The following is a 27091-nucleotide window of genomic DNA, read 5'->3' on the forward strand; positions in this document are numbered from 1 at the left end:
TTCTTTTAATAAAAATATAAATCAATTTAAAAGTATCAAATCGATTTTTGTATTGTAAGAAAAGCCTTACAACTATTAAATAAAAAGATTTGTTATAATTGAAAGCCAAAGGACGTATTCCAATTATTAATATTATTTTTTTTTCAAAAAAAGGTTCATGTTAACAGTAGAACATAGGTAGCTACGTTTTTGTTTAAGTGTGAGTTGGGTAAGAGCAAAGTGTGCAAAGTAACCACATGGTAGACCTCAAGACTCAATAAATTTTTTATAAAAAATACTTACTGATGCAGAATCAAACTCGCTTCCTTTCCTATTTAGATATGTTGTTATTCCATGGATAACTTGTTAGCTAAGGAGTAAAGTTTTCCTTAGTAGTCAATGTCTTTGCATTATAAATTGAGGAGCGAATCTTCACAACGCAAACAAACAAGCACTCGCATACTTCATTATCTTCTGTTTGTTGTTGCTTCATAATCTTTTCTTCTTTCTGTGTTGCAAACTACAATCACAGTGAGTCAAGTGTTGAGTGTTGCCAAAAGCGATGGAGAGCAGAGGTTATCCGGATCTTGTAGGACTAGGATTCCGTCCAAGAGATGATGAGCTTGTCGGCTTTTACCTCAAACACAAGTTGCTTAGTGATGATCCACGTGTGCAAGTCATCCCTGTCATTGATCTTTGCCAGGTCGATCCTTGGCATGTACCAGGTACCCTTCATCATCATGCCATCAACTTTTCTTTTTTCTTCCTCTTCTCTTTATTTTCTTCAATGTTGTTTCATTTTTTTTTTCTTCAAATAGTGATGTTAGCGGAATCAGCCATACGATTCAATGACCCAGAATGGTTTTTCTTCAGTCCTGTTGATTTCAAGTATTCAAACAGTAGAAGGTTTAACAGGACAACCAAGTGTGGCTTCTGGAAAACCACCGGCAAAGAACGTGACATTAGGAGCTTGGACACCAACACTGTCATTGGGACTAAGAAGACCCTTGTTTTCTATGAAGGCCGTGTTCCCCGTGGTGTCAGGTCCAACTGGGTTATTCACGAATATCATGATGCCACCTTTCATCAATCCCAGGTTGAAATGAAATATCGGTTAGATATTAGTTAGGATGCTGTTTAAAATAAAAAACATTATATTTATTTTCAAGATTTGCATCATTTTATATTATTAGGACTTGAGGATGACTTTTGTCTTAGATTAATAAATAGTGACTTTTAAGATGAGGGAATTTATCATCATAAATAAGAGAGAAGTCATATATGAAGAAAAAATTTATGAGTTTTACTTAAAATAAAAAAAAAAAACTTATAGGAAAAGTTTTATAAGTTTAGGGTCGAACTCGAAGGTTTATATTTAAAGAAGGTTTTTCTTTTTTTCCTAACTTTTTCTACTAAATTTCTGTCTCTATTGTGTACGTTTTAGCTTTTTGATGTTGTTTACTATCCTATTATTATTCTGGCTTTTGAAGGTTATTATTGTTATTGGATCCCTTGTTTCTTTTTTGTCGTACTTTATTCATCACCCATTTTTCTCCACTCGGTCTTGCTTGAAGACAAAGGGGGCATGGAAGAGATGTTTGGGCTTATAAAAGTGATCTATGAACCTCTTTCTAGCTTATTTCAATTATTTTTACTTGGAAGATTACCAAAACAAGATCTTTTTTGTTTAATCCAACGAGCTCATGCATAAAGCTTATGGATAAGCTCTCATTTGACTTATTGGATTGTGTTTAATTAAATCTTTTATCTAAACATGCAAAATTCATCATCAGTTTTCGTCCAAGACTGTCAATTTTTTCTGTATAATTTGCTGTGAATATAGAATCGTTCAGGAAATAAGCTTCTGAAGCATTAGCCTGATTTGTCTTGGCTGTGGCAATTTGAAACAAATAAATGTTGATTATCCTCACAATTTTGCAGAGGACTTTTGTATTATGTCGCTTGATGAAGAAACCTGAGAAGACAACTGACGGAGGAACTGATGCATTGTTCTATGATGAAGGGGAACCCAGTGGAGGCACGGTTTCTGACTTTGAAAATCAGGGAGGTAATTTTAGAGGAATGGAAACAATCTCTCAAGCAACATATCAAGCAGAGAAATATTTCTCCCCAACACAACAGTCTCCAACTGGTGCTGAGATGGGAGAACCATCTTTTCCAAATTACCCATTTTACGATGCCTATTTTAGAAATGAAAACAACATTATGCACACTTCATTTAAAACTACAGAGGAAGACGAGTTCCTCAATTCAATTTTAGTTGATGACAGTTTAGCTGATGAAGAAAGTATGCATGCTTCTTTCAACAATTTCACCCAATCAGAGTCATTGAAAATGTTATACTGTGAAAGCAGTGATACAGATACTGAAATCGTCTCTAAACTGGTAAATATAAATTGTCTAATGACCATATAATATTGGGGTGTTAATCTCTATTTTTTTCTGAACTGTCATTGGTTCTATAGGTTAAATTGCAGTGTGCATTGTGGTGATGTGAAATTTGCACCAGTTTTACCATATTTAGTGATTTTCTCCTACAGATTTTGAAAAGACACTTGGCTGAAATGTTTGGTTTGAGTTGGTTTTGATGTTTATTTCTGAGTCATGATCGATTCATGGAACATTACTAAGACTTTAGAGGCTTAGAGCATGCTTTGATGAAGGGATAAGTTGTGAAGGGAAGGAAATGGAGACAAAGTAATATATTTTTTGTACCAATTTTTACCCTTGCATCTCTTCCCAACATAGTCCCTAGGAGTTCAAAATTAAGTATTCTTTTTCTTGGGTTTGTGATATTTGTTCTCTTTATTTTGGGCACTTCGATATTTGAATTCATTTATTTATTTTCTTCTAAAATCATTACAGGATGGCTTTTACATGGATACTTCAGCAATGTGTAATGAATATCCTAACTCAGACGAATACTACCCATAAAAAAGGTTTAAATCATACATGATGCTGTTCATGGTGGCACATGTTTTGTATCTTCCAACCATGAAGGAAACCAACAGATATTTGAAAATGATTTCTAGGAAGCGGAGACATCCTCTTGTAACTCGACAGTAGATAAGTCTTTCAAGATCAATTGTATTGAAATTTTCGGTTCTCCTTCCACTCCAAGGAGATGGAAAAATCAATACTGTATCATCTAAGACCAAACAACTGCATATGATGCGAACTAAGTTTCAAGTTAGTTCCATTAATGGATCGGTGATAGTTAATTATTAGGAGTATGTGTGATATAAAATAGCCGGTTTTCTAATAGCAAATCTATTAGAAAATAACTCTATCAAAAACTGCATGGCAGCAGTTGTGTATTAGGATTTATAAGGATAAAATTTGATGTAAAACATGAGTTATTGAACGGGGTAAGTCTAAAAATACTTATTCCTTAAATAAACGAATGTCTTTTTATATATATTAGATTGTGTAATTAGGAAGTGTACGTAGTTATTTGCAATTTGCGGGTAGAGAATTATCATTATAGGAGCTGTCTTTGGGATAGCAAATGTATCTCTGGATTAATGTATTGTGTGTGATTTTAGTGTTGAATATTATATTTTATTAGTTTTTGTTTAAGATGAACAATGCAATTATCCCCTATTAACTAAAAGAAGGGTTGATAATGTCAGCTGCCTTTATCTTAGTGATTCTCAGTTGACCATTGTTTTTCTGCTGCAAGAATGCCTTATTCTGGATCAAAAGAACAAACTAGATGCCTAATGATGCTCTAGGCCTTATGAGAAATATTTAGATTTTATGGAAAATATATGAAAAAGACAAAAGAATTAATCCCCTTTTTAAGGGTCCATTTTGCATTGTCTATGGAATCAACTTTGAGAAGATTTTCTGAGTCTGTGACCAATAATATATAATGAGCCAAGCCCGGTCCAATTTTTTAAGGCAAAAGGGAGAAAACTTTATAAAGATCTTTGTTGTAATAAGAAATGCTTAACTAGAATATAAAATCTAAATATTGAGGTTAGTGTTTCCTCTCAACTGGCAACTCTAACGGGCATGCATACGTACATACACATGTTATCTACTTTGACAACAATGAAAAAAAGCCATAACAAACTACCATTACAAAATGCAGCCTAAAGGACAAATACAATCACTTGGTCTTGGAATGGTGAGGAAAACAAATTGACTCCAAAGATATGATATTAAGATGACATTTTGTCGGATGTAGATGGAAAGACAATGAAGTGAGATGGTGGAAGCAACAAAGAAACTTGGCGTGCAAGTCTTATATTACCCACTTACCCCTACTTCTTTTAAAGATAAAATAGGTAATACATTAACTATGTAAAATAATTTTAGATTATTATAATGTTATTTAATTAAAAAGTCTTTACAATTATGATATTTGATTGATTAACTATCTAATAATTTTTCTTTTAATAATATTACATTACAATAAGGATTATACAATAATTTGTATAACATCATTTTATTTATTATAGAGAGACACACATACATTGAAATTTTGAGAATTAATTTTCTAAAACTAAATATTAATCAATTTTTAATATATTTAATAATTTAAAAAATATCTGATTAAAAAAATAGTTGATATTTTATGTCAACTTTGAAAGAAAGAACATGGAGATAAGAGAATTTTTTTTTCCAAATTTTTACTTTCTAAAAAATTTGAAATTCTACAATTTTAAGAAATTTTTATAAATACTTGCATTTAAAATTCTTTATAAACTATCCATCTAAATAATGTATTTCACTTCAAAGCATTTGAAATTCTTAAAAAAATTGAATTATTTCATTAAAATTCAATTCAAACACACTCTAAAATTTTTATACCATTAGTTATGAATATTCTTTAAAAAAAAACAATTAAGTGTTTTTTTCTATTTTAGAATTTTTTCTATAACAATCCTTTTATATTATCATTTCATGTGATGTACGTGTCTTCAAATTTGTTTGGATAAATTATTTTAAAAGTATATTTAATAAAAAAAATAAGAAGAGATAATGAAATTTTTTTTTATAAGTTAAAATTAACTTATGCATAAATTAATTTATAATAACTTACCTATTAATTTCTTTAAAAATTATTTTTAACTTGTTAATTTTAACTTAAAAGACGAAATTTATTTTATTTTCTTCTTCTTATTTTTCCCCCTAAGAATGCTTTCAAATTTGATCATCCAAACTATTGGTATATAAAGTAAAAATAACTAATATTTGCTAGTATCTATTTTTACTTCATCATAGCACACACATACCCTAAACTTAAGTTGAAACATTTTATTTTTTATTTTATAAAAATACGTTCAATTTTTTTATCCAAATTATTGATGTAAAAATGACTAATATTTATTGGTATCTATTTTTATAACACACATTATTTTAATATTTTTTTATCATATTATAAATCACATCTTTTTTTTTATTTTTTAAATTTTCTACATCAATCTCACATCTTATATAAATATTATTATTCTTTGTTCAAACAAGTTTTTTCTTGTAGTATATTAAATAATATATATATATATATATATATATATATATATATATATCATTCCCTTAATTTAAAATTTATTCTCCTTATTTTTAAATGATTCATGTTAGTTGGCGTAGGACTTTATGTTGTTATCTTAGTATTATTTCGATTATTGTCTTAATAGAATGTAATTGAACTAGTTAGTGAGTAGAGATACTAACAAAGCTTAAGTAAGATTTGTAATGTGATTCTATTAAGAGTAATAATAACAAAGGAAAAGCATAACATTCACAATGGAACTTTCTCTTGATTTTCTCTATTTCTCCATTTTTGTTTATTTCATTTTTTGATTTTTTGAAATCATAGCATTTGCATTTGTAAAGGTCTGTTTCTATAACAGATTGGTATTTAGAGCTAAGGTTGGATTCTGTCTCTGGGGTGTTCTTTGTTGGAACAAGAAGAATGAGTTCTACAATGTATGATATTAGGAAGTTTACAAGCAAGAATGATTTCATCCAATGGAGAATGAAGATAAGATCTATATCGGTCCATCAATGTCTAGAGGAGGTTCCTCAAGGAGAAAAGAAACTACCCACCACAATTACAGGAAAGGAGAAGAAAGAGATGCTGAATAAAGCCATAACGCCTTAATTTTGTCCCCTTAGAGACAAGGTTCTTAAGGAAGTCTCAAATGGAAAGATTATTACTGTTGTTTGGCTCAAATTGGAGAACCTGTAAATGACAAATCCTTGGCCAACAAGTTATATTTGAAGCATAATTTGTACACCATTGAGATGCTAGCAAGGAAGGCATTGGATGATCACTTGGATAATTTCAACAAGATCATTCTTGTTCTTGAAAATATTGAGATAAAGATTGATGATGAGCACTAGGCACTACTACTATTGAGATCATTTCCAAATGAATTTGGCAACCTCTTATACACAACCATTTATTACAAAGATGCTCTGTTATCAAATGGGCTACAAGTTGCTTGATCTCTAAAGGAGTTGAAGAAGAGGGCTGAGGGAGGAGAAGATTAACCAATAGAAGGGTTGTACAGAAGGGGCATGCCATAAAGAAAGATTATAAGATCATGAAGAGTTCAAGATTCAAGTCAAAAGAGGGCAAGAAGAGGAAGTGCCTTATTTGTGGGAATGAGGAGCTTCTTAAGAAGGATTGCCTTGAAAATAAGTAGAAAAAGAAGTATGGAGAATCAATAAGTTACAAATGTGATGTTGATGTTGTTTTAGAAGGATGAAGAATGTTGAAGTGATGTTCATTTTAAAAGAATTTAGACCAAAATGGGTTCTTGATTCTAGATGCACATTCCATATGTGTCCTCACAAGGACTAATTTATTTCCTATAATGAAATCCATGGAGGACAAGTTATGTTAGGCAATAAAAAGGTCTGTAAAGTGATTGAAATTGGTGCCATAAAGCTAAAACTTGCAAATGGAGAAATATGGATCTTGCAAAGGGTGAGACATGTGCCTAATTTAAAGAAAAATCTAATTTCTCTTTAGATGTTTGATAAACAAGGCTACGAGTACAAGGATGTTGAAGGTGGAGTTCTAAGAATCAAAAAAGGGTCCATGGTGCTAATAAATTGAAAATTGGATAATGGTTTGTATTTTGATCAAAGGGGCACTTTTGTTGTAGTTTCTGAAATAGACTAGTCTCAAGTAGCCTTTGACATATAAGGCTTGGTCATATCAGTGAAAAAGGTTTGAAGGGAGCAAACAAAATTTGCAAGGCAAAGACTACATTGAGGCACTAGAATTTTGTGAACACTACATCTTTGGGAAAACAAAGACTAAAGTTTGTCACTATTACTCGTCATGCAAAAGGTACTCTTAACTACATTCATAGTGACTTGTGGGGGCCATCAAGAGTTTCCTCTCATAGTAGAGAAAGTTATTTCCTACCCATCATTGATGATTTCTTAAGAATTGTATAAAATTGCATTTTTGAGAATAAGAATGAGTCTTTTGCAAAATTTAAAGAATGTAAGGCTTTAATTGAAACTCAAACCAATATAATGATCAAGAGGTTTATAACTGATAATGGGTTGGAGTTTTGTTATGAAGAATTTGAGCAATTTTGTAAGAAGAATATGATTGATAGGCTCAAGGCTATTAGAAGGACCCTTTAATAGAATGGACTTGCTGAGAGAATGAAAAGGATTGTATGTAGAAGGTTAGATGCTTTGTTTTCTAATGTTAATTGTTAAGTACATTTATGGGCTAAAGTAGTGATCATAGTTGCTCATTTGGTAAATAAAAGTTCATCCACTGCTATTGGAACGAAAAAACTAGAAGAGATGTGGTCTGGTTATCCTCCAAGCCTAGAGAATTTGAAAGTATTCGAGTGTGAGGCTTATGCTCCTATAGACCGAGGGAAGCTTGAACCAAGGGCTCTAAAATGCATGTTTTTGGGTTACCCTCAAGGTGCGAAAGGGTTCAGATTATGGTGCATGGAGAAGGGGCAACCTCGGGTATTGATCAACAAAGATGTTATGTGTAGGGAATTAGAAATGTTCTACTCAAATGAGGATTCAAGAGTTAGAAGCCTTATGAATTGGCTATTAATGAGAAAGTTCATTTGGAGGTGGAGCCATTACACAAATTTGAAATTCAATAGCCTTTTGCAGAATATGAAATTGAGGATCATGAGCATATTGGAGACACTACTCAACAAGAGTATGTTTTGGCTAAACTTAAAGGTAGAAGAACCATTAAGCCGCTAAATAAATTTGGTTATGTTGATATGGTTGCTTTTGCACTTACTATAGTAAAGAAGATTAGAGGAGATGAGCCTAACAATTATGAAGAAACACAAGTAATCTTCGAACTAGATTTGTAGCCATGAATAAGGAATTAAATTTCTTGCACAAGAATGGTAATTGGTTATTGGTTGATAAGCCAAAGGGAAAAAAAACTTGGTAGTTACAAATGGTTATTCAAGTTGAAGGAGGGAATTTCAAGGGTGGAAAAGAATTTAACATTGCTTTAGTTAACAAAGGTTGTGTAATGTAAAGTCAAGCCAAGATGGAGAATTGTTAATTGGCTTAGGACTTTATGTTGTTAGCTTATTATTGTTTCTGTTATAATAACATGATTTTTGTATAGGTTTAGTATGGTTAGTGCATTGGTATCTAACATAGTACTGTTTCTGTTATTACCTTATTACAAAATATAAATAAACTAGGTAATGAGTAGAGATGCTAAGAAAACCTATATAAAGCTTGTAATGTGATTCTATTCAAAGTAACGATAATACAAAAGAAAAGCTATAACATTCACAACATGACTCTTTCTTTCTCTCTCTCAATTTTCTTCATTTCAACATTTTCTTCCATTTCATTTTTGGTTTTCTATAAATCATAGCATTTGTAGAGGTCTATTTCTATATCAGATAGGGTTTATATATTAATTCATTTTTTTACTCTTAAATTTGATTTAATGTTGTCTGTTTACAATAGAAATTACTTTTTATTGTAAAACATATTTTAAATCTTTTTTATTAATACAAAACATGAAATTTGTGTTATTAGATTCATCCTAATAAAATTATGGAAATTCAAATAATATCCTAATTAAAAAAGACTATGTATAAAAATTGTGAAAAGAAAATCTCATGAGTAATTGATAAAGAAAGTTCACAATCAGACAAAAAATTGAAATTCTAAAATCAAAAAATATTTATTGTTTCAAAATAATATTTTAATATTTTAATTTTGAAACAATTTAATGTTTTAGATTGATTTCACTCTTCTTCATACTTTAATGTTGCTTCATTGCCACCAACTAGAAAGCAACATTAAAATATTTATTGTTTCAAAATAATATTTTGTTTGGATAAATTAATTCAAGTTTTTTAAATTTTAAATTGTTGGGTTGGATATGATAATTAGATTCCACCATGGTAAAATTGATTTTAAAAATATATTTATATGTTGAGATTTTTAAATTAAATTTTATAAAAATAAATATTAGCTAATTTTTAAATATTTATAATAATTTAAAAAATTAATATTACATAATATTTAATAATTTTAAAAATATTTTTGAATATTAAATAATTAAAAACATGAAGAGATAAGAGATAAGATAAAATATATAAGTGAAATAAGAAAATAAAAAAAAGAGGAATTTCAAATTCTTTTTTTGGGAGAATTTGAAATTCTACTATTTCAAGGAATTCCACAAATGCTTGAATTTCAAATTCGTTATAAATTCTACATCCAAACAAGTTATTTCACCTCAAAGAATTTGAAATTCTTCAAATAAATGAATTACTTCATTTAAATTCTCCATCCAAACACACTATTAGCTTTTTTGGTGGACGGGTATGTGTAAAAATGGATTTGCCATTTTCTTTCTCCAAGTATCCTTCTAGAGAGAAGAGGTACGAAAATTCATTTGAGGAGCTTATCTTTTCCAACAAATATATTTCCACATACATGAAAATAGAGCTCAAATTTCTTATTGCATGTTTGAAGAACACAATTATCTTTCAACTATACTAACTTGTTTATCCAATGAATTTGTCTTTCTTGAAGTGCGAGATACACATTAAAAGTAAAATATACTCGCAATGTTAATTATAAAATTAACTATTGAGCATTGTGATAAAGTTAAATACAAGTAACAAATAAGGATAATTTAAGTCTAAATATACATGAATTTAACATTTCTTAATTTGTGCTTAGAAAGTTAAGGGTGTGTTTAATAGAGAGGAAATAAATAAGAAATGATTTGTCATAGTCACTATACTATATGGAATCATTACTAGCAGAGAAAATTAGTCTACTAGAATTATAGAAGTTTAAGTAACAGATATATGAACATATATATAATATGAATATAAAAGTGTCACCATCATACTAATATATATCATATACAAGTATATACAACAATCCCAAAGGTAAATTATATAACTTAGTAGTGTCAGTTGAACACACCTATACAAGCTACACGAAGTAGCACTAACATCAACAAAAGGGTCCCTCCACCTAAAAGTAATCGCACCTTTAGTCTAACCTTGAACTGTTCTTATACAACGTATGTTTATCGTAGTCCAAATCACATAGAAATAAAAGGCTAAGCTAGATTTCGAAAATATGTACAACAACAACAACAACAACAACCAAGCCTTTATCCCACTAGGTGGGGTCGACTATATGGATCAAACGACGCCATAGGGATCTATCATAAATCATCTCTCTTGATAAGGCATTGATCTCCATGTCCTTTAGCACTGTTTCCCCTATAGTTTTCTGAGGCCTTCCTCTCCTTCTAGCTCCAACAGTAGCCTCCATCTCATCGACCCTCCTCACCGGTGCGTCAGCCGGTCTCGTCCACACATGCCCACACCATCTAAGACGGGATTCAACCAACTTCTCCACAATAAGTGCAACCCCCACACTTTCTCGGATGCATTCATTTCTAATCCGATCTTTTATCGTGTGTCCGCACATCCACCGTAACATCCTCATCTCGGCTACATGAAGTTTATTCTCGTGTTTCCCCTTTGTGGCCCAACACTCGGTCCCATATAATATAGCCGGCCTAACAGCAGTACGGTAGAACTTTCCTTTAAGCTTAAGAGGCACCTTTTTATCACATAGCACCCCGGACGCCCTCCTCCATTTCATCCAACCCGCTTGGATCCTATGATGCACATCGCCTTCCAACTCTGCATCTTGCTGAACAATAGATCCCAAATACTTAAACCTTGGGACTTTTGTTATTGCTTGCTCTCCAATCTTCACCTCCTGAGTTGCCCTTGTGTTCCGCATGCTAAACTTACACTCCATATATTCCGTCTTACTTCGGCTTATCCGCAAGCCATGTTCTTCCAGGGCTTGTCTCCATCTTTCGATCTTCTCATTTATCTCTTCCCTAGAGTCTCCCGTAAGAACAATATCATCGGCAAAAAGCATGCATCGGGGCACTGGCTCTTGGACATGCTCAGTAAGCGCGTCCATAACCAGTGTAAAAAGGTAAGGACTTAAAGTAGACCCCTGATGAAGTCCTATGGTAATAGGAAAATCCTCAGACACCCCACTCTGTGTTCTCACGCTAGTCTTGGCCCCTTCATACATGTCTTTAATCGCCCTGATATAAGCAATACGCACCCCTTTCTTCTCTAGTGCCTCCCACAATACTTGTCGAGGTACTCTATCATAGGCCTTCTCCAGGTCTACGAACACCATGTGTAAATCCTTTTGTTGTGTCCGATATTGCTCCATCAATCGTCGTAGTAAATATATTGCCTCCATAGTCGATCTCCCTGGCATAAAACCAAATTGGTTCTCCGTAACTTGTGTCTCTTGTCTTAACCTTCGCTCAATCACCCTCTCCCAAAGTTTCATAGTATGGCTCATAAGCTTAATCCCTCTATAGTTTGCACAATCTTGAATATCCCCCTTGTTCTTATAAATAGGGATTAAGGTACTCCTACGCCATTCTTCTGGCATCTTGTTTGATCTCATGATCTCATTAAACAACTTGGTGAGCCAACTTATGCCCTTCGCTCCTAAGGTTTTCCAAACCTCGATCGGGATAGTATCCGGTCCCACAGCCTTCCCATTTTCCAACCTTTTCAACGCCTCCCTTACCTCAACCTCTCTAATTCGACGGCAGTAGGTATAGTTTAGGCCCTCTTCCCGGCGGTCTACCCTATAAGATTGCAAACGGTCCTGACTCTCATTAAAAAGCGAGTGAAAGTAACTCCTCCATCTTTCCTTGATATCCATATCCGACACCAGTACTCTTCCCTCTCCATCCTTAATGCACTTCACCTGTTCTAGGTCTCTTGTCCTCCTATCCCTACTTTTAGCAAGCCTATAGATGTTCTGTTCCCCTTCCTTTGTGCCTAACGAAGTGTATAATCCATCATATGCTCTAGCCCTTGCCTCGCTTACCGCTTTCTTAGCCTCACGCTTAGCCGCCTTATAATTTTCCCAACTCTCTGCGTTCCTACCTGTGGACCAAATTTTGTAGCAAGTCCTTTTCACTTTAACTTTCTCTTGGACATTTGCCTCCCACCACCATGATTCCTTGCCCCTGGGTCCAAACCCTCTCGATTCCCCCAGGGTCTCCTTTGCAATCCTCCTGATCACTTTGGCCATACCCTCTCACATTATCCCAAAGCATATATAGAAGCTAAACACTCCAAAGCTAACATATATCTCATCCAATCATATCAATAAGACATCCAACAACGCATATGAACACACCACAACATACATTATATGCATACACCTCAATTAATGCATCATCATTGTCGCAACCCGAAAATTTCCGATCTCGCGACGTATGGTTTAGACATCCTTTTAAAAGTCTCATTAATTAAGGAATGCCCGGACACCAGACTAATCCTTAATTAATGGTTTTTGAAAATAGGTTCATGGAGTCGCCACCAATATTTTACTCAAAATATTGGAAAAAGAAAAGGTTTTTTGAAGATCCAACTATGGCCTTGATAACCATAATTGGGTTCGGGGGTCGGTTACGTGTAGGGAAGGTATTAAGCACTCCTACATCACCCTCAATTGGTACCCTATGATGAAGTTAACATTATAAGAATTAATAAATTAAATATTGAATCCCCTTTATTAATATTTATTTATATGCTTAAAATATAAATCATGCTTAAAATATAAATTAAGCGATTAACCCTAAAATATCTACATTATGACGTTTATTATAACAAAAAAAGAGATAAAGATAAGAAATAAAAGGAAGAGAATAAGATTAGCTGAAATACCTCTTGAACAAGCTTTATTGAATCTTCAAATATGGAAAAGGTGCTTTGTGGCGACCTTTCACACTACAGTATGCCTCACAAATCTCAAGAAATACAATAGGAGGGAGAAAGAATATAGAGATGCGACACAAATCTCAAAAAATATAATAGAAGGGAGAGAGATAGAGAATTTTCGTGCTCAAAGGAGTCTTATTCGAAATTTCTCTGGCCGCCTGGAGAACTGTGCCCAAGACTTCAATTTATAGGGATCAGCAGTGGGCCAGAACGGCCTGTTCCGGTTTCGGAACGACCCGTTCTGGCCCAATTATTATGTGTAAATTTCGTACCCTGGAATTGCCCGTTCTGAAAACGGAACGGCCCGTTCCAGAGTAGAAAGTGACACAAATTTTCCTTTTCTAGAACGGCCCGTTCCAGTTTTGCCTTGTTTGGAACGACCCGTTCTGGTATTGAAACGGCCCGTTCCACCCAAAATATTTAGTTGATTTCAGTTACGTTGGAACGGCCCGTTCTTATATTGGAACGACCCGTTCCGGGGTTCAGAACGGCCCGTTCTGATTTTGGAACGACCCGTTCTGAGTTTTGGAACGACCCGTTCCTATTTTGGAACGGCCCGTTCCGGGCTACTGAAACCACCTTATTTGGCCTTTAGGCCTTCTGATGTCTTGTCTTGTTGTTTGCCTACTTCGGAAGCCCCTCCCTTCGTAATGGAGGTCCATTTCTTTGTTTGTATGCCCCCCGGACGAAATTGGGTGTCTACAATCATGCATTCACCTACAAAGATCTTCTAAAAACATGAACAATTTAAGTGACTTCACCCTAACAAACCAACCCCTTCATTTTCTCACTTAAAGCGTCAACTCAATCACAACAAAATGGGATAACAATCATTCATCTAGTTTCTCAGATTTTGTTACTTACACTAGGAAAGTCCAGTTCCATCGTTAGGAATAGAATAATTGGGTATAGGCATACCATGACCTTGACATCTATTGTCAAGTCACATGTACGTAGAGTTAGTCCATTGGCCATCCTCAAGGGACCATGCAATCTTTCCAAGTACTTGGTTAAGGGTTTTAGCCCTCAACCTCCTACCTTACTCAACTACTAACTAAGGATCTAGAGGAGACATCAACACACATCAAGACCCACTCTAAGAGACACACCAACTTAAAGAGGATTTTCCAACAATAGCCTACTCGAGCACCACTCTTAGATTTCCTATGTGGGATCTTCAATTTTCAAAAACCATTTCCTCTCCTCAAGTCCTTCTCTAGTCAACATGCCTTAATTTCATATCCCATTTTCAACATTCACACCTCATCATACATAATCTACATGCATCACATTTAGTTAATACATATAAATATCAACAATATCATAATATATACAACATACATATGCTCATTATCATCCAACACTATATAAACATCAACATATGTCATATCCAATCAACATACATAAAACTACAATCTTCATACTTCATACAAATGCAATAGAACTCATTCATCTACTCATGTTCATCATGCAACATTCCGAAACATACCCATCATCTAGGCATCTCGCGCTCAATGTAACATACCTCGTGTTTGGTGTCATTGAGATAAAGAACTCTTTGCCTTGCTCACATCTAGTGACATCCAAATCGCGCCCAACGTGATCAACGTGGAGACCTCTTAGGGCTTCACTCCTAGCATGGCTAAACACTTCAGCCTCATATTAGATAGAGAGCCTTTATTTGACTCATTCTCGACGTCACCTAAGTGGTGCTCGACATCCTCTAGGCAAGGAGCCTTTGCCTTGATCACGCTTGGTACCCACGCTCGACGCTATCCCAACCCGAGACAAATCTCTCTTCTTACATTTGACACCATTGATCCTACACTTGGTGTGAGCGAGACAAAGACCCATGGTTGAAATTGCACTCGACACCACGAAGGCACACCCAACATCATATCAAAATTTGCTCATAAAAAATGGTGAAAATTTCCTCCAAGTCCTGAAATGTAGAAGATCTCACACATGTATTGCATCCAACAATCCACACACATCATGTAAGACTCAAAATCATCAAGAAACAACACATGCAACATCATGTATGATTAATCACCAAAATTCACCTAAACACTCAAAAACACCAAAAACCCTTTTCCCCTTCACCATTCAATCTAATTTTAGCCTCCTACATACCCACATTTGATGAAAACAACAACACAATTCATCAAATCAGGCAATCAGTTCATTCTAGCTATCTTTACCTCAACTTTGAGCCAACTGAAATTGAAGAAGAGGTGGAGGAAGAACTTTGAGCTTCCATAAGCTTCACAACCACCCAAACTCGGATTCTCAACCTTCGAATGCTTGAATTACTACTCCAAGGATCAAAGAAACCTTTCACACCTCTAGGAAATCTAGAAAGAAGGAAGGAAGAAGAAAGCTTTAGGTCATAACTCCTTTCTCTAGAACTCTCTCTCTAAGGTTCTAAAGAACAAGAGAATATAAACCTCGGCTCAAAACAGAAACCTTATATACCTTTTATCCTTAGGGTCAATTAAACCTCTAGATAGAGACTCTCACAACTGACCTATCTTAACCTAGGTATAGTGTTACAAAATAGAGTGGATAGTGAAAGAGAGAAATAAGTGTATGAAAATAAGTAAGAAATAGAATAAAAATAAATAATCACATGATAATAATATAATATCTATCTCATCATGATTTAATAAGTTGAGAATTTTTTAATCGGTCAAATAAATAATTATGACAATTTAAAATTATTGGTACCTTTAGAAAATTTTTAAAAAAAAATTGTGGCATTTATATGTAGGAAAATATATTAAAAACAATTGTGGTAGTTTCTAACCACCACAAAATGTGAGCTCCATCATCATAGGAGTTTAAAGGTAGTAGAACTCACCATCTTTTTATCTCTCACCTCTCTATTTTAACCATACCAAGTATCCATTCTTATTTTCACTCTCTCCATATTATTTTATTCCTATTTCTTTACTACCAATCAAGGATAAAATAATGAGTAAACATCCAAATTGGTCCTTGAAAGAAGGTAGAGGTGGCTAATAGGTTTTTGAAAGATTTTTTTGTAACATTTAGGTCCTTAAATTTTAACGTTTTATGCAAATTAATCCTTTCGTTATACTTAGTTCATGACTAGTCAACAATTAATTGTCAACAGTTGACACATATTTTCTCTCCCAATTGACATGCAACAATTACAAACTAAGTGGATTTAAACACGTGGTAAAATAATTTTAAATTTAATGTAAAAATAACTGAAGTGATATATGAATGACTTATTTCTTCTCACTCACTCTCATTCTCACATTGTATTTCACCCATGAAATTGATCTGTGCAAGACGTAAAACTTATTTCTATGAGACATTGTTTAAGTGAAACATCAACTAACAATACTAGAGTAGTAGAGGACAAGTGAAAAAAAAATTCTCTGGGTCTCTAGTTATTTCTAAAACCCTTAACAAAGTCATGCTTCCACTGTAACAGAGAGAGCCATTACCATTAAACACTTCCACACTTCTACTAAAGAAATTTTATAATTCATTAAACATAGTAGAAATATTCATATTCAATTAACATATCCTTATTTGAGATCTTTCAAAATGATCACTTAATTTGGAGAGAAGATAGGTGTCATCTTGACACTTAACTTTTGATTGTTCAAGAAATTAATAGAGTTAATAACTGAGTATAACAAAAAGGTTAACTTATATAACAATTAAAATTTAGAGACCTAAATACTAAAAAAAAACTTTTACTTTTATCATTTTCATGAACCAAATTAGATGTTTATTAAGTTTTGAAAAAAGAAATATGCTCAAAATACTACTTCAGGAGAGAACTTAGAAACCAGAAACCACCAATCCTATGATGACAATAGAAATGGTTCACATGTATTTTGCACTTATGCATGCTCGCATTTTTCATATCATAATTTAATATCTCTGCTTATCATTTGTTGCCTTTTTCATAGTCATTAATTTTGCAATTGCAATCTCTGATACCTGGGTTATTAAAATATGAAGTAAACCCCTACAGTGATTGTCTAAAGTTTAGCATAGCACTAGGGTAGTCCTTCAAAGATTTATTATCACCAAAGTTGTCTTTCAATGATAAATAGTAGGTATCAAGTTTTCCCTTTTGGGTCTCCAGTCACTGGTGACATCTTAATATTTGGAAGACCAATTTAAGGATTTACTCCTTAAACATGTGGTAACAAACTTTAAGGCTAAACAAATTTATTTTGTTTCATGAATTTTGAGCAATTCATGAATTTGGTAAAGTGTAAAAGGCTTCTAATTTAACCATACAGTCTATAACCAATAAATTTAAATTGCACAGGGCATTTGGATTGTAATTATTGTATTAATGACTATGAAAGAGCTATCACTTGTTGCTTTATATATTTCATTATGATAAGAAAGGTGCAGTATGTTTGTTAAAATATGATACAAACTTCTAGAATAATCTAGATTCTTATAGAAAAATACATAGGTATGCTAGTAATTACTAGATACAAATTCTAGAATCATGTAGATAATTATATATATAGATAGAAAATTCTAGAAATAGATATCTCTAGAGTTTTCTACATAAAACATGAATGATGTCTTGAGGCCTATAAATAGGCCATGTACTCAACATTTATACCAAGCAACTAGTAAGCCATTTCCACTACTCAAATCTATTCCAACTATTCTTCTAAACTAGTTTTCCTCTCAACTAAATCTATCATTATAAATTTGTCTCCCCATTCTTTCTACCAATCACATAAGCTTTTACTATTTGATAATTCATAAACTAACAGTGGTACCAGAGCTACGTTCGGTCATCTACTGGCTTAGAAATATTTCCCCACTACTTCCAAAAAAAATTTCTCAATATTCTACCCACTTTCAAAAAACAAATTATAATCCATGGCTAACACCATTCAGCCATCATCTATCCCTATTCCCATTTTTAATGGTGAAAATTATGATTTTTGGAGTACAAAAATGAAGACATATTTCACCTTCCAAGATTTATGGGACACGATAGAAGAAAGATATTCTACTCCAGAAGACACCTCAGCCCTTACTGCGGCTAAAAAAAAGGAGTTAAAAGAGAACAAACAAAAGAATTCAAAGGCGTTATTCATTTTGCAACAAGCTGTGACCGACACAATTTTTCCGAGAATAATGGGTGCAACAACAGCTAAAGAAGCATGGACTACGCTGCAGGAGGAGTTCGAAGGAAGTGAAAAGGTACGTGCCGTAAAATTACAAACTCTACGACGTAACTTTGAATTGTTAAATATGAAGGAATCTGAGACCGTAAAGGACTACTATTCTAAGATAAAAGAAATAGTTAACCAAATGAGAGCGCACGGGGAAAATATTCTTGACAAGAAAATTGTGGAGAAAGTTCTAATTAGTGTTCCCCGTAAATATGATCCAATCGTGACAATAATTGAGCAAACAAAAGATCTATCTACCTTATCAGTAACAGAGTTGATGGGGTCACTTGAAGCTTATGAGCAAAGGTTGAATAGGCATGATGAAGACTCAACTGAAAATGCCTTTCAATCAAAGCTCAAATTACGGTCTCAAAATAAAGATAAAAGGAATAATGGAGAAACTTCTAGAAATAAAGAGAATTGTAGAAATTTCTCTAGAAATTATCAAAATGAATATCCTCCTTGCGGCATTTGCAAGAGGACAAATCATGCAGAGAAAGACTGTCGATATCGTGGAAAGCCACAATGTCGCCACTGCAAAAAATTTGGACATGTGGAGAAGTATTGCCGCAACAAAAATAAGCATCAAGCAAACTTTGCTGAAGAGAAAAATGGTGAGCAACATCTTTTCTATGCTACCCAAGATTCCAATAGTGAAACAAGTGGAAGTTGGTACTTGGATAGCGGCTGCAGCAATCATATGGCCAAAGATGCAAGCATCTTCAAGGATATTGACGAATCTGTCAAAGTGAAAGTCCGAATGGGGAACGACATTGTCGTTGAATCAAAAGGCAAAGGCACAGTTATGGTGGAGACGAAGAAAGGTACGAGACTTATTACTGATGTTCTACTAGTTCCCAATCTTAAAGAAAATCTCTTGAGCATTGGCCAAATGATGGAGAAAGGTTATACTCTCCATTTCGAAGGAGACACATGTAAAATATATGACAATAAAAAACTAGAAATTGGCCGAGTAAAAATGGAGAAGAGGAATAGAAGTTTCCCTATAAGCCTAAGACAAGGCCCTAACATTGCCACGAAAGCAGAAGTAGACGACTCATGGCTGTGGCATCGAAGATTTGGCCACTTTAATACACATGCCTTAAAGTTATTATATCAAAAAAATATGATGAGAGATCTCCCATGCCTAAAAGAGAATAGTGAAGCTTGTGAAGGATGTCTCCTTGGCAAGCACCATCGACTGCCGTTTTCAACAGGCAAAGCATGGAGAGTAAAGGACTTATTGGAGCTGATCCATATAGATATATGTGGACCAATGCGGACGTCGTCACTCCATAACAACAGGTATTTCATTCTCTTCATAGATGATTTTTCTAGAATGACTTGGGTCTACTTCATAAAAGCAAAGTCAGAAGTTTTTGGCATTTTCAAGAAGTTTAAGACCCTTGTCGAAAAGCAAAGTGGCAAACAAATAAAAGTACTTAGAAGTGATCGTGGCAAAGAATACACTTCCCATGAGTTTGATAAATTCTGCGAAGATGAAGGCATTGAGCGACAACTTACAGTTGCATATTCTCCACAACAAAATGGAGTATCTGAAAGGAAAAACCGCACAGTAATGGAGATGGCCAGATCAATGCTCAAGGAGAAAGGATTACCAAACACGTTTTGGGCTGAAACAGTTTATACTACTGTCTACATACTTAATAGATGCCCAACTAAGGTAGTCCAAGATAAGACTCCAATTGAAGCTTGGAGCGGGAAAAAACCATCAGCAAAACATCTAAGGGTATTTGGATCTATTTGCTATATACACGTTCCAGAAGAGAAAAGGCACAAGCTAGAAGACAAGACAGTACGAGGTATCTTCCTTGGATATAGCACACAATCAAAAGGCTACCGCGTCTACAACTTGCAAACCAAGAAGTTGATTATTAGCCGAGACATTGAAGTTGATGAAAATGCAGCTTGGAATTGGAATGATGAGAAAGTAGAGAAAAACATTCCTATCTCAATTCAGCAACCAGAAGAAGTAACTACAGAAGTCCCAGGTGAGCCTCATTCTCCTCGACAACAACAGACTCCATCACCAGAGTCTACTCCAAGACGAGTTAGATCCTTGGAGGATATATATGAAACCTGCAACTTGGCCATACTTGAACCTGAAAACTTTGAAGCAGCATCAAAGCAACAAGTATGGGTCAAGGCTATGGAAGAAGATATAAAAATGATTGAGAAAAATAACACATGGGATCTAGTAGACTATCCAAAAGACAAAGATATCATCGGGGTAAAATGGGTTTATAAGACAAAGCTCAATCCGGACGGCACCATACAAAAACACAAGGCAAGGTTGGTAGCTAAGGGCTATTCACAACAACCTGGAGTCGACTACAACGAGACATTTGCCCCAGTAGCACGCCTAGATACAATTAGAGCTCTAATAGCTCTTGCGGCAGAAAAAGGCTGGAATATCTACCAGTTAGATGTCAAGTCCTCTTTTCTCAATGGAGTACTACAAGAAGAGATCTATGTAGAGCAACCACAAGGTTTCATAAGCAAGGGCAATGAAGACAAAGTATTAAGGCTCAGAAAAGCTTTATATGGCTTGAAGCAAGCTCCTCGAGCATGGTATAGCAGAATAGATCAATACTTCACCGATCATGGATTCAGGAGGAGTAAGAGTGAGCCAACATTATACATCAAGACCCAAGGTCAGTATGACACTCTCATTGTCTCCTTATATGTAGATGATCTTATCTACACAGGGAACATATGAAGATAATGACAGAATTCAAAGAAGACATGATGAAGACATTTGAAATGACGGACCTTGGCTTGATGAACTACTTCCTTGGTATTGAGGTAAGTCAAAAGGAGAAAGGGATATTCATTTGTCAAAAGAAATACACTGAAGCTCTCTTGAAGAAGTTTAAGATGAGTGGTTGCAAGACTGTCACTACTCCGCTTGTGACAAAGGAGAAGCTACAGAAAGATGATGGAGCACCAGATGCTGATGCATCTCGCTATAGAAGTTTGATTGGAAGCTTACTATATTTAACAGCCACACGACCAGACATAATGTATGCTGTAAGCCTTTTATCAAGGTTTATGCAAAAACCAAGCCAAATTCACTTTGGAGCAGCTAAAAGAATTCTAAGATACCTACAAGGCACGAAGGAGTTTGGTATTTGGTACAAAACAATGACCAACTCAAGTTTGCTCGGATACACCGATAGTGATTGGGTAGGATCGGTAGATGACATGAAGAGCACCTTTGGTTATGCCTTCTCACTTGGATCAGGAATATTTTCTTGGGCATCAAAAAAGCAAGCAACAGTTGCACAATCAACTGCAGAGGCAGAATATGTTGCAGCGGCTGAAGCTACAAGTCAAGCAATTTGGCTACGAAGAATACTTGCAGAAATAGGAGAACAACAAGATGGGCCTACTACAATCTACTGCGACAATAAATCAACAATCGCAATGACAAAAAATCCAATACATCACAGCAGGACAAAACACATTGCAATTAAATATCACTTCATCAGAGAAGCAGAAACAACTAGAGAAATCAAGATGGAGTATTGCAAGACCAAAGAGCAAGTTGCTGACATATTCACAAAGGCACTGCCGAGAGCAAGATTTGAACAGTTTCGCACTATGATAGGAGTTAGAAAAATTTGTATCAAGGAGGAGTGTTAAAATATGATACAAACTTCTAGAATAATCTAGATTCTTATAGAAAAATACATAGGTATGCTAGTAATTACTAGATACAAATTCTAGAATCATGTAGATAATTATATATATAGATAGAAAATTCTAGAAATAGATATCTCTAGAGTTTTCTACATAAAACATGAATGATGTCTTGAGGCCTATAAATAGGCCATCTACTCAACATTTATACCAAGCAACTAGTAAGCCATTTCCACTACTCAAATCTATTCCAACTATTCCTCTAAACTAGTTTTCCTCTCAACTAAGTCTATCATTATAAATTTGTCTCCCCATTCTTTCTACCAATCACATAAGCTTTTACTATTTGATAATTCATAAACTAACAATGTTGCATTTGCCTTGTGAATCTCATCATTACAAAATACTTAAAAATTCAGAAGCAGCAAGGAGCAATCAAATACAATATTATAGTAGCTGAAACAACATATTCTAGATACATTACAGTACCTCAGTCATCGTGGAAGAGCAGCTTTGATGGAATGTTTCATCTCATGTACTGTGAACATCACTTTCAATCTCAGATAAAGAGAAACCTTAGAGCCCCACTTCTCTTTCCTTTCAAGAACATAACTTCCCATACTGATATAGAATTCAGAAATGGTGAGCCAACTGAAAAGCTCTTCGTGGGTGTTGAACACACTGCTTTGGAGTGTGAACAAGAAGCCTTCTGTTATAAGGTGAAGAATACAGTTATCTTCACACTTAACAAAGGATTATGGTGAGGCTACTGGTTTCATCTTGATCATGCCCACTTAATGTTTTTCTGGAGCAAGGATACCTTGATATGGATCACAAGAGTATTCAACTACCTAATGACGCTCTTGGCCATCTGAGAAGTATTTAAATTTATCAAATATGAATGTAAAAACAAACCCTTAAAGCATCCCTTTTTGAAGGATCCCATTTTGTATTTTGTGACTTTTTGTTTTTGATTTTGAATTTGAATGGTTGAATGCGATTATCATGAATGTGTTCAAATTTATTTCAGTCAGAAATTTTGTGTGTATTAAATGTAAAAATGATTCTCAATGTAAACCAAGCAGAACCTAAATTGACAAATATTAATATGTGGAATCATCTTTGAGAAGATTTTCTGTGATTAAAATTAACGAGCCCTAGCCAATTTTTGAGGTCAAGGGGAGAAATTTTTTGAAAGACTTGAGTTGGAACAAGAAATGATCAACCATGATTTTGAAATTTAAATATTCTGGGTAATAGTTCCTCTAAAACATGCGACTCTAATAGCATGCAAATACACGCAACTTATCATCTTTGATATGACGGAGAAAGGAAAGTAATTTATGTAACCATGTTCTATTGCCACCAACTAAAAAGCAAAATTAACGTATGAAGAAGAGTGAACTCAATCTAAAACATTAAACACACATCTTATCTTTCCTACCTCTATTTTTCTTTTAGCTTTTTTGGTGGACGGGTATGTGTAAAAATGGATCTGCCGTTTTATTTCTCGAAGTATCCTTCTAGTGAGAAAAGGTACTAAAATTCATTTAAGGAACTTATTTTTTCCCAACAAATATATTTCCATATGCATGAACATAGAGATCAAATTTCTTACCACATGTTTGAATAACACAATTATCTTTCAACTATACTAACTTGTTTGTCCAATCAATTTGTCTTTCTTGAAGTGAGAGATACACATTAAAAATAAAATATACTTGCCATGTTGATTATAAAATTAATTAATGAACATTGTGATAAAGTTAAATACAAGAAATAAGGATAATTTAAGTGTAAATATACATGAATTTAACATTTCTTAATTTGTGCTTAGAAAGAAAGTTAAGGGTGTATTTAGTGGAGAGGAAAGAAATAAGTAATAACTTATCATAGTCATTACACTATGTGAAATCATTACTAGTAGCAAAAATTAGTTTACTAGAATTATAAAAGTTTAATTAATAGATATATGGACATACATAAAATATGAATAATGTCACCATCGTACTAATATAAATCATATATGTTATTTACAACAATCCCAAACGTAAATTATATAACCTAGTATTGGTCGAACACACCTATATAAGTTACTTGAAGCAACATTGACACCAACAAAAGGGTCCCTCCACTTGACAACAACTGCACCTCTAACCTAGTCTTGATCCACTCTTATTCAATGTATGATCATCGCAGTCCAAACTACATAGAAACAAAAGAGTAAGCTAGAGTTTAAGAATATATAAACATATGTCAACATGACATCCAACAATGCATATGAACACACCACACATACATTATATGTATACACCTCAATTAATGTGTCGTTACACATTCACCTACAAAAATCTCCTAAAAATATGAATAGTCTAAGTGATTTCATCCTAACAAACCAACTCACTCATTTTCGCACTAGAAGCACCGACTCAATCACAACAAAACAGGATAGCAATCTCTCATTTGGTTTCTTGAGTTTTGTCACTTATACTAGGAAAGTCTAGTTCTACTGTTATGAATGATATAGTTGGGAATAAGCATACCGCGACCTTGACATGTATTACCAAATCACATGTGGAATTAGCCCATTGACCATCCTTAAGAGACCATGCAACCTTTTCAGGTACTTGGTTAAGGATTGTAGCCATGATCTCTTACCTTACTCAACCATTAACTAAAAACCTAGAGGAGATATCAACACACCTCAAAACTCACTCCAAAAGATATACCTACTCAAAGAGGGTCAGTGGCCTACTCGAGCACCAATCCAAGATTTCTTATGTGGGATCTTTAGTTTTCAAAAAAATTTTCCTTCACTCATCAAAGTTTCATTTATTCAATGAACATAATTAAACGAGGATATATAGCTCGGAAACGGAGAACAAAAATTCGTTTATTTACATCAAGTTTTCGCGGAACTCATTCAAGACTTACTCGAACTATTACTCAACAGAAAATTAAAGCTTTGGTTTCAGCTCATCGGGATAGAGATAGGAAAAAAAGAGATTTTCGTGGTTTATGGATTAGTCGAATAAATGCAGTAAGTCCTTATAGTCAATATACCTTAATGTCATACTGCATTTTCAGCATCCACACCTCACCATACATCATCTACATGCATCACATCTATTCAATACATATAAATATCAACAATATCATACATATATATAGCATACATATGCTCATCATCATCTAACATCATATAAACATCTACATATGTCATATGCAATTAACATACATAGAACTACAATCTTCATACTTCATACAACATGCAACAAAACTCATACATCTACTCATGTTCATCATGCAACATCCCAAAACATACCCATCATATAGGCATCCTACGCCCGACACAACATACCTCGTATCCAATGCCATTGAGGCAAATAACTCTTTATGTTGCTCACATCCAATGCCATCTAAATCCCGCCTGACGTGACCGAGGAGGAGTCCTTTGGGGCTTCATGCCTAGTGTGGTTGAATCCACCATGGCCTCATATTAGGCAGAGGTTCTTTACTTGACTTATGCCTGACGTCACCTTAGTGGCTCCCAATGTCCTCCAGGCACGCAACCTCTATCCTGATCATGATTGGCACCACCCAACTAGGGCCTAGTGTCATCAAAGAAGAGGAGGGAGAAGAACTCCAAGCTTCCACAAGCTTCGTAACCACCCAAACTCGGATTCTCAACCTTCGAATGCTTGAATCACTACTCCTAGGATCAAAGAAACCTCTCATGCCTCAAGGAAATCTAGAAAAAGGAAGGAAGAAGAAAGCTTTATGTCATAACTACTTTTTCTACAACTTTCTCTCTAAGGTTCTAAAAAACAAGAGATTATGAAACTCAACTCAAAACAAAAATCTTATATATCTTTTCCTCTTGGGGTCAACTGAACCTCTGCCTAGAGATCTTCACAACTCACCTAACTTAACCTAGGTATAGTGTTACAAAATAGAGTGGAGAGTGAGAGAGAGAAATAAGTGTGTGAAAATAAGTAAGAAATAGAGTAAAAATTTAGTTTAAGAGAAACAAAATAAAAATAGAGTAGAGAAACCAAAAATAAAAAATTAATTATCAATTTTTCTAATAATCACATGACAATAATATAGTATCTATCTCACAGATGATTTAATAGGTAAGGAATTTTTTAATCGATTAAATAAATTGTGATAGTTTAAAATTGTAGTTACCTTTTAAAAAAATTAAAAAAATTTGTGGCACTAATCTACAAGAAAATATATTAAAAATGATTGTGTAGTTTCTAACCACCACAAAATGCAAGCTCCACCATCATAGGAGTTTAATATAGTGGAACTCGCCATCTTTTTAACTCTCATCTTTTTATCTACCCATTCTTATTTTCACTATCTCCATATTATTTTATGCCAATTTCTTTGCCACCAATAAGGGATAAAAGAATGAGTAAACATCCAATTTGGTCCTTGAAAGATGGTAGAGGTAACTAAAAGATTTTTAGCACTTGGAATCCTAAATTTTAACTTTTTATGTAAGTTAGTCCTTCTATTATACTTAGTTATTAACTCTGTTAATTCTCATGACCAGTCAATAGTTAATTGTCATGTTGACACGTATTCTTTCTCTTAGTTGACATGCAACAATTACAAACTAAATAGATTTAGACACACATGATAAAATAAGTTTAAATTTTTAATTTAATTAAAAATAACTAAAGTGATATAATAACTTATTTCTTTTCACCCATGAAACTGATCTGTGTAAGACATAAAACTCATTGCTATGAGACAAGGGTTTGAAATATTATTGAAGCGGAATGTCAGCTAACAACACTAGAGTAGTAGAGGACAAGTGACAAAAAATTCTTTAAGTTTCTAGTTGTTTGTTCAATCCTTAACAAAGTCATGGTTCCACTATAATAGAGAGTTATTATCATTAAACATTTTTTCACTTTTAGTAGAAAAGTT

At 34.0% G+C, this 27091-nt stretch overlaps 1 protein-coding gene across 2 annotated transcripts; it reads left to right on the forward strand.

Moving 5' to 3' along the window:
• Positions 1–259: 259 nt before the first annotated feature.
• On the forward strand, positions 260–3579 carry LOC145958207 (NAC domain-containing protein 69-like). 2 transcript variants are annotated; one of them, XM_083074854.1, is made up of 4 exons: positions 260–704; positions 798–1075; positions 1921–2385; positions 2541–3579. In XM_083074854.1, the coding sequence occupies exons 1-4, from the start codon at positions 542–544 to the stop codon at positions 2586–2588; spliced, it is 954 nt and encodes a 317-aa protein (XP_082930980.1). In that variant the 5' UTR covers positions 260–541; the 3' UTR covers positions 2589–3579. The 2 variants fall into 2 exon arrangements, with proteins under 2 accessions (XP_082930980.1, XP_082930979.1); XM_083074853.1 differs by having other exon boundaries at positions 265–704; positions 2866–3579.
• The last annotated feature ends 23512 nt before the right edge of the window (positions 3580–27091 follow it).

This window comes from Cajanus cajan, chromosome 5, assembly GCF_000230855.2.
Source record: "Cajanus cajan strain Asha chromosome 5, NIPB_CcT2T_4, whole genome shotgun sequence".
In the NCBI taxonomy this organism is placed as follows: domain Eukaryota; kingdom Viridiplantae; phylum Streptophyta; class Magnoliopsida; order Fabales; family Fabaceae; genus Cajanus; species Cajanus cajan.

What these genes read in the sequence shown, in the direction of transcription:
- LOC145958207 (XM_083074853.1), top strand. Translation starts at nt 542, where the DNA reads ATGGAGAGCAGAGGTTATCCGGATCTTGTAGGACTAGGATTCCGTCCA. An exon ending in CGATCCTTGGCATGTACCAG is followed by an intron (nt 705 to 797) that starts GTACCCTTCATC and finishes TTCTTCAAATAG; the next exon opens with TGATGTTAGCGGAATCAGCC. An exon ending in CCACCTTTCATCAATCCCAG is followed by an intron (nt 1,076 to 1,920) that starts GTTGAAATGAAA and finishes ACAATTTTGCAG; the next exon opens with AGGACTTTTGTATTATGTCG.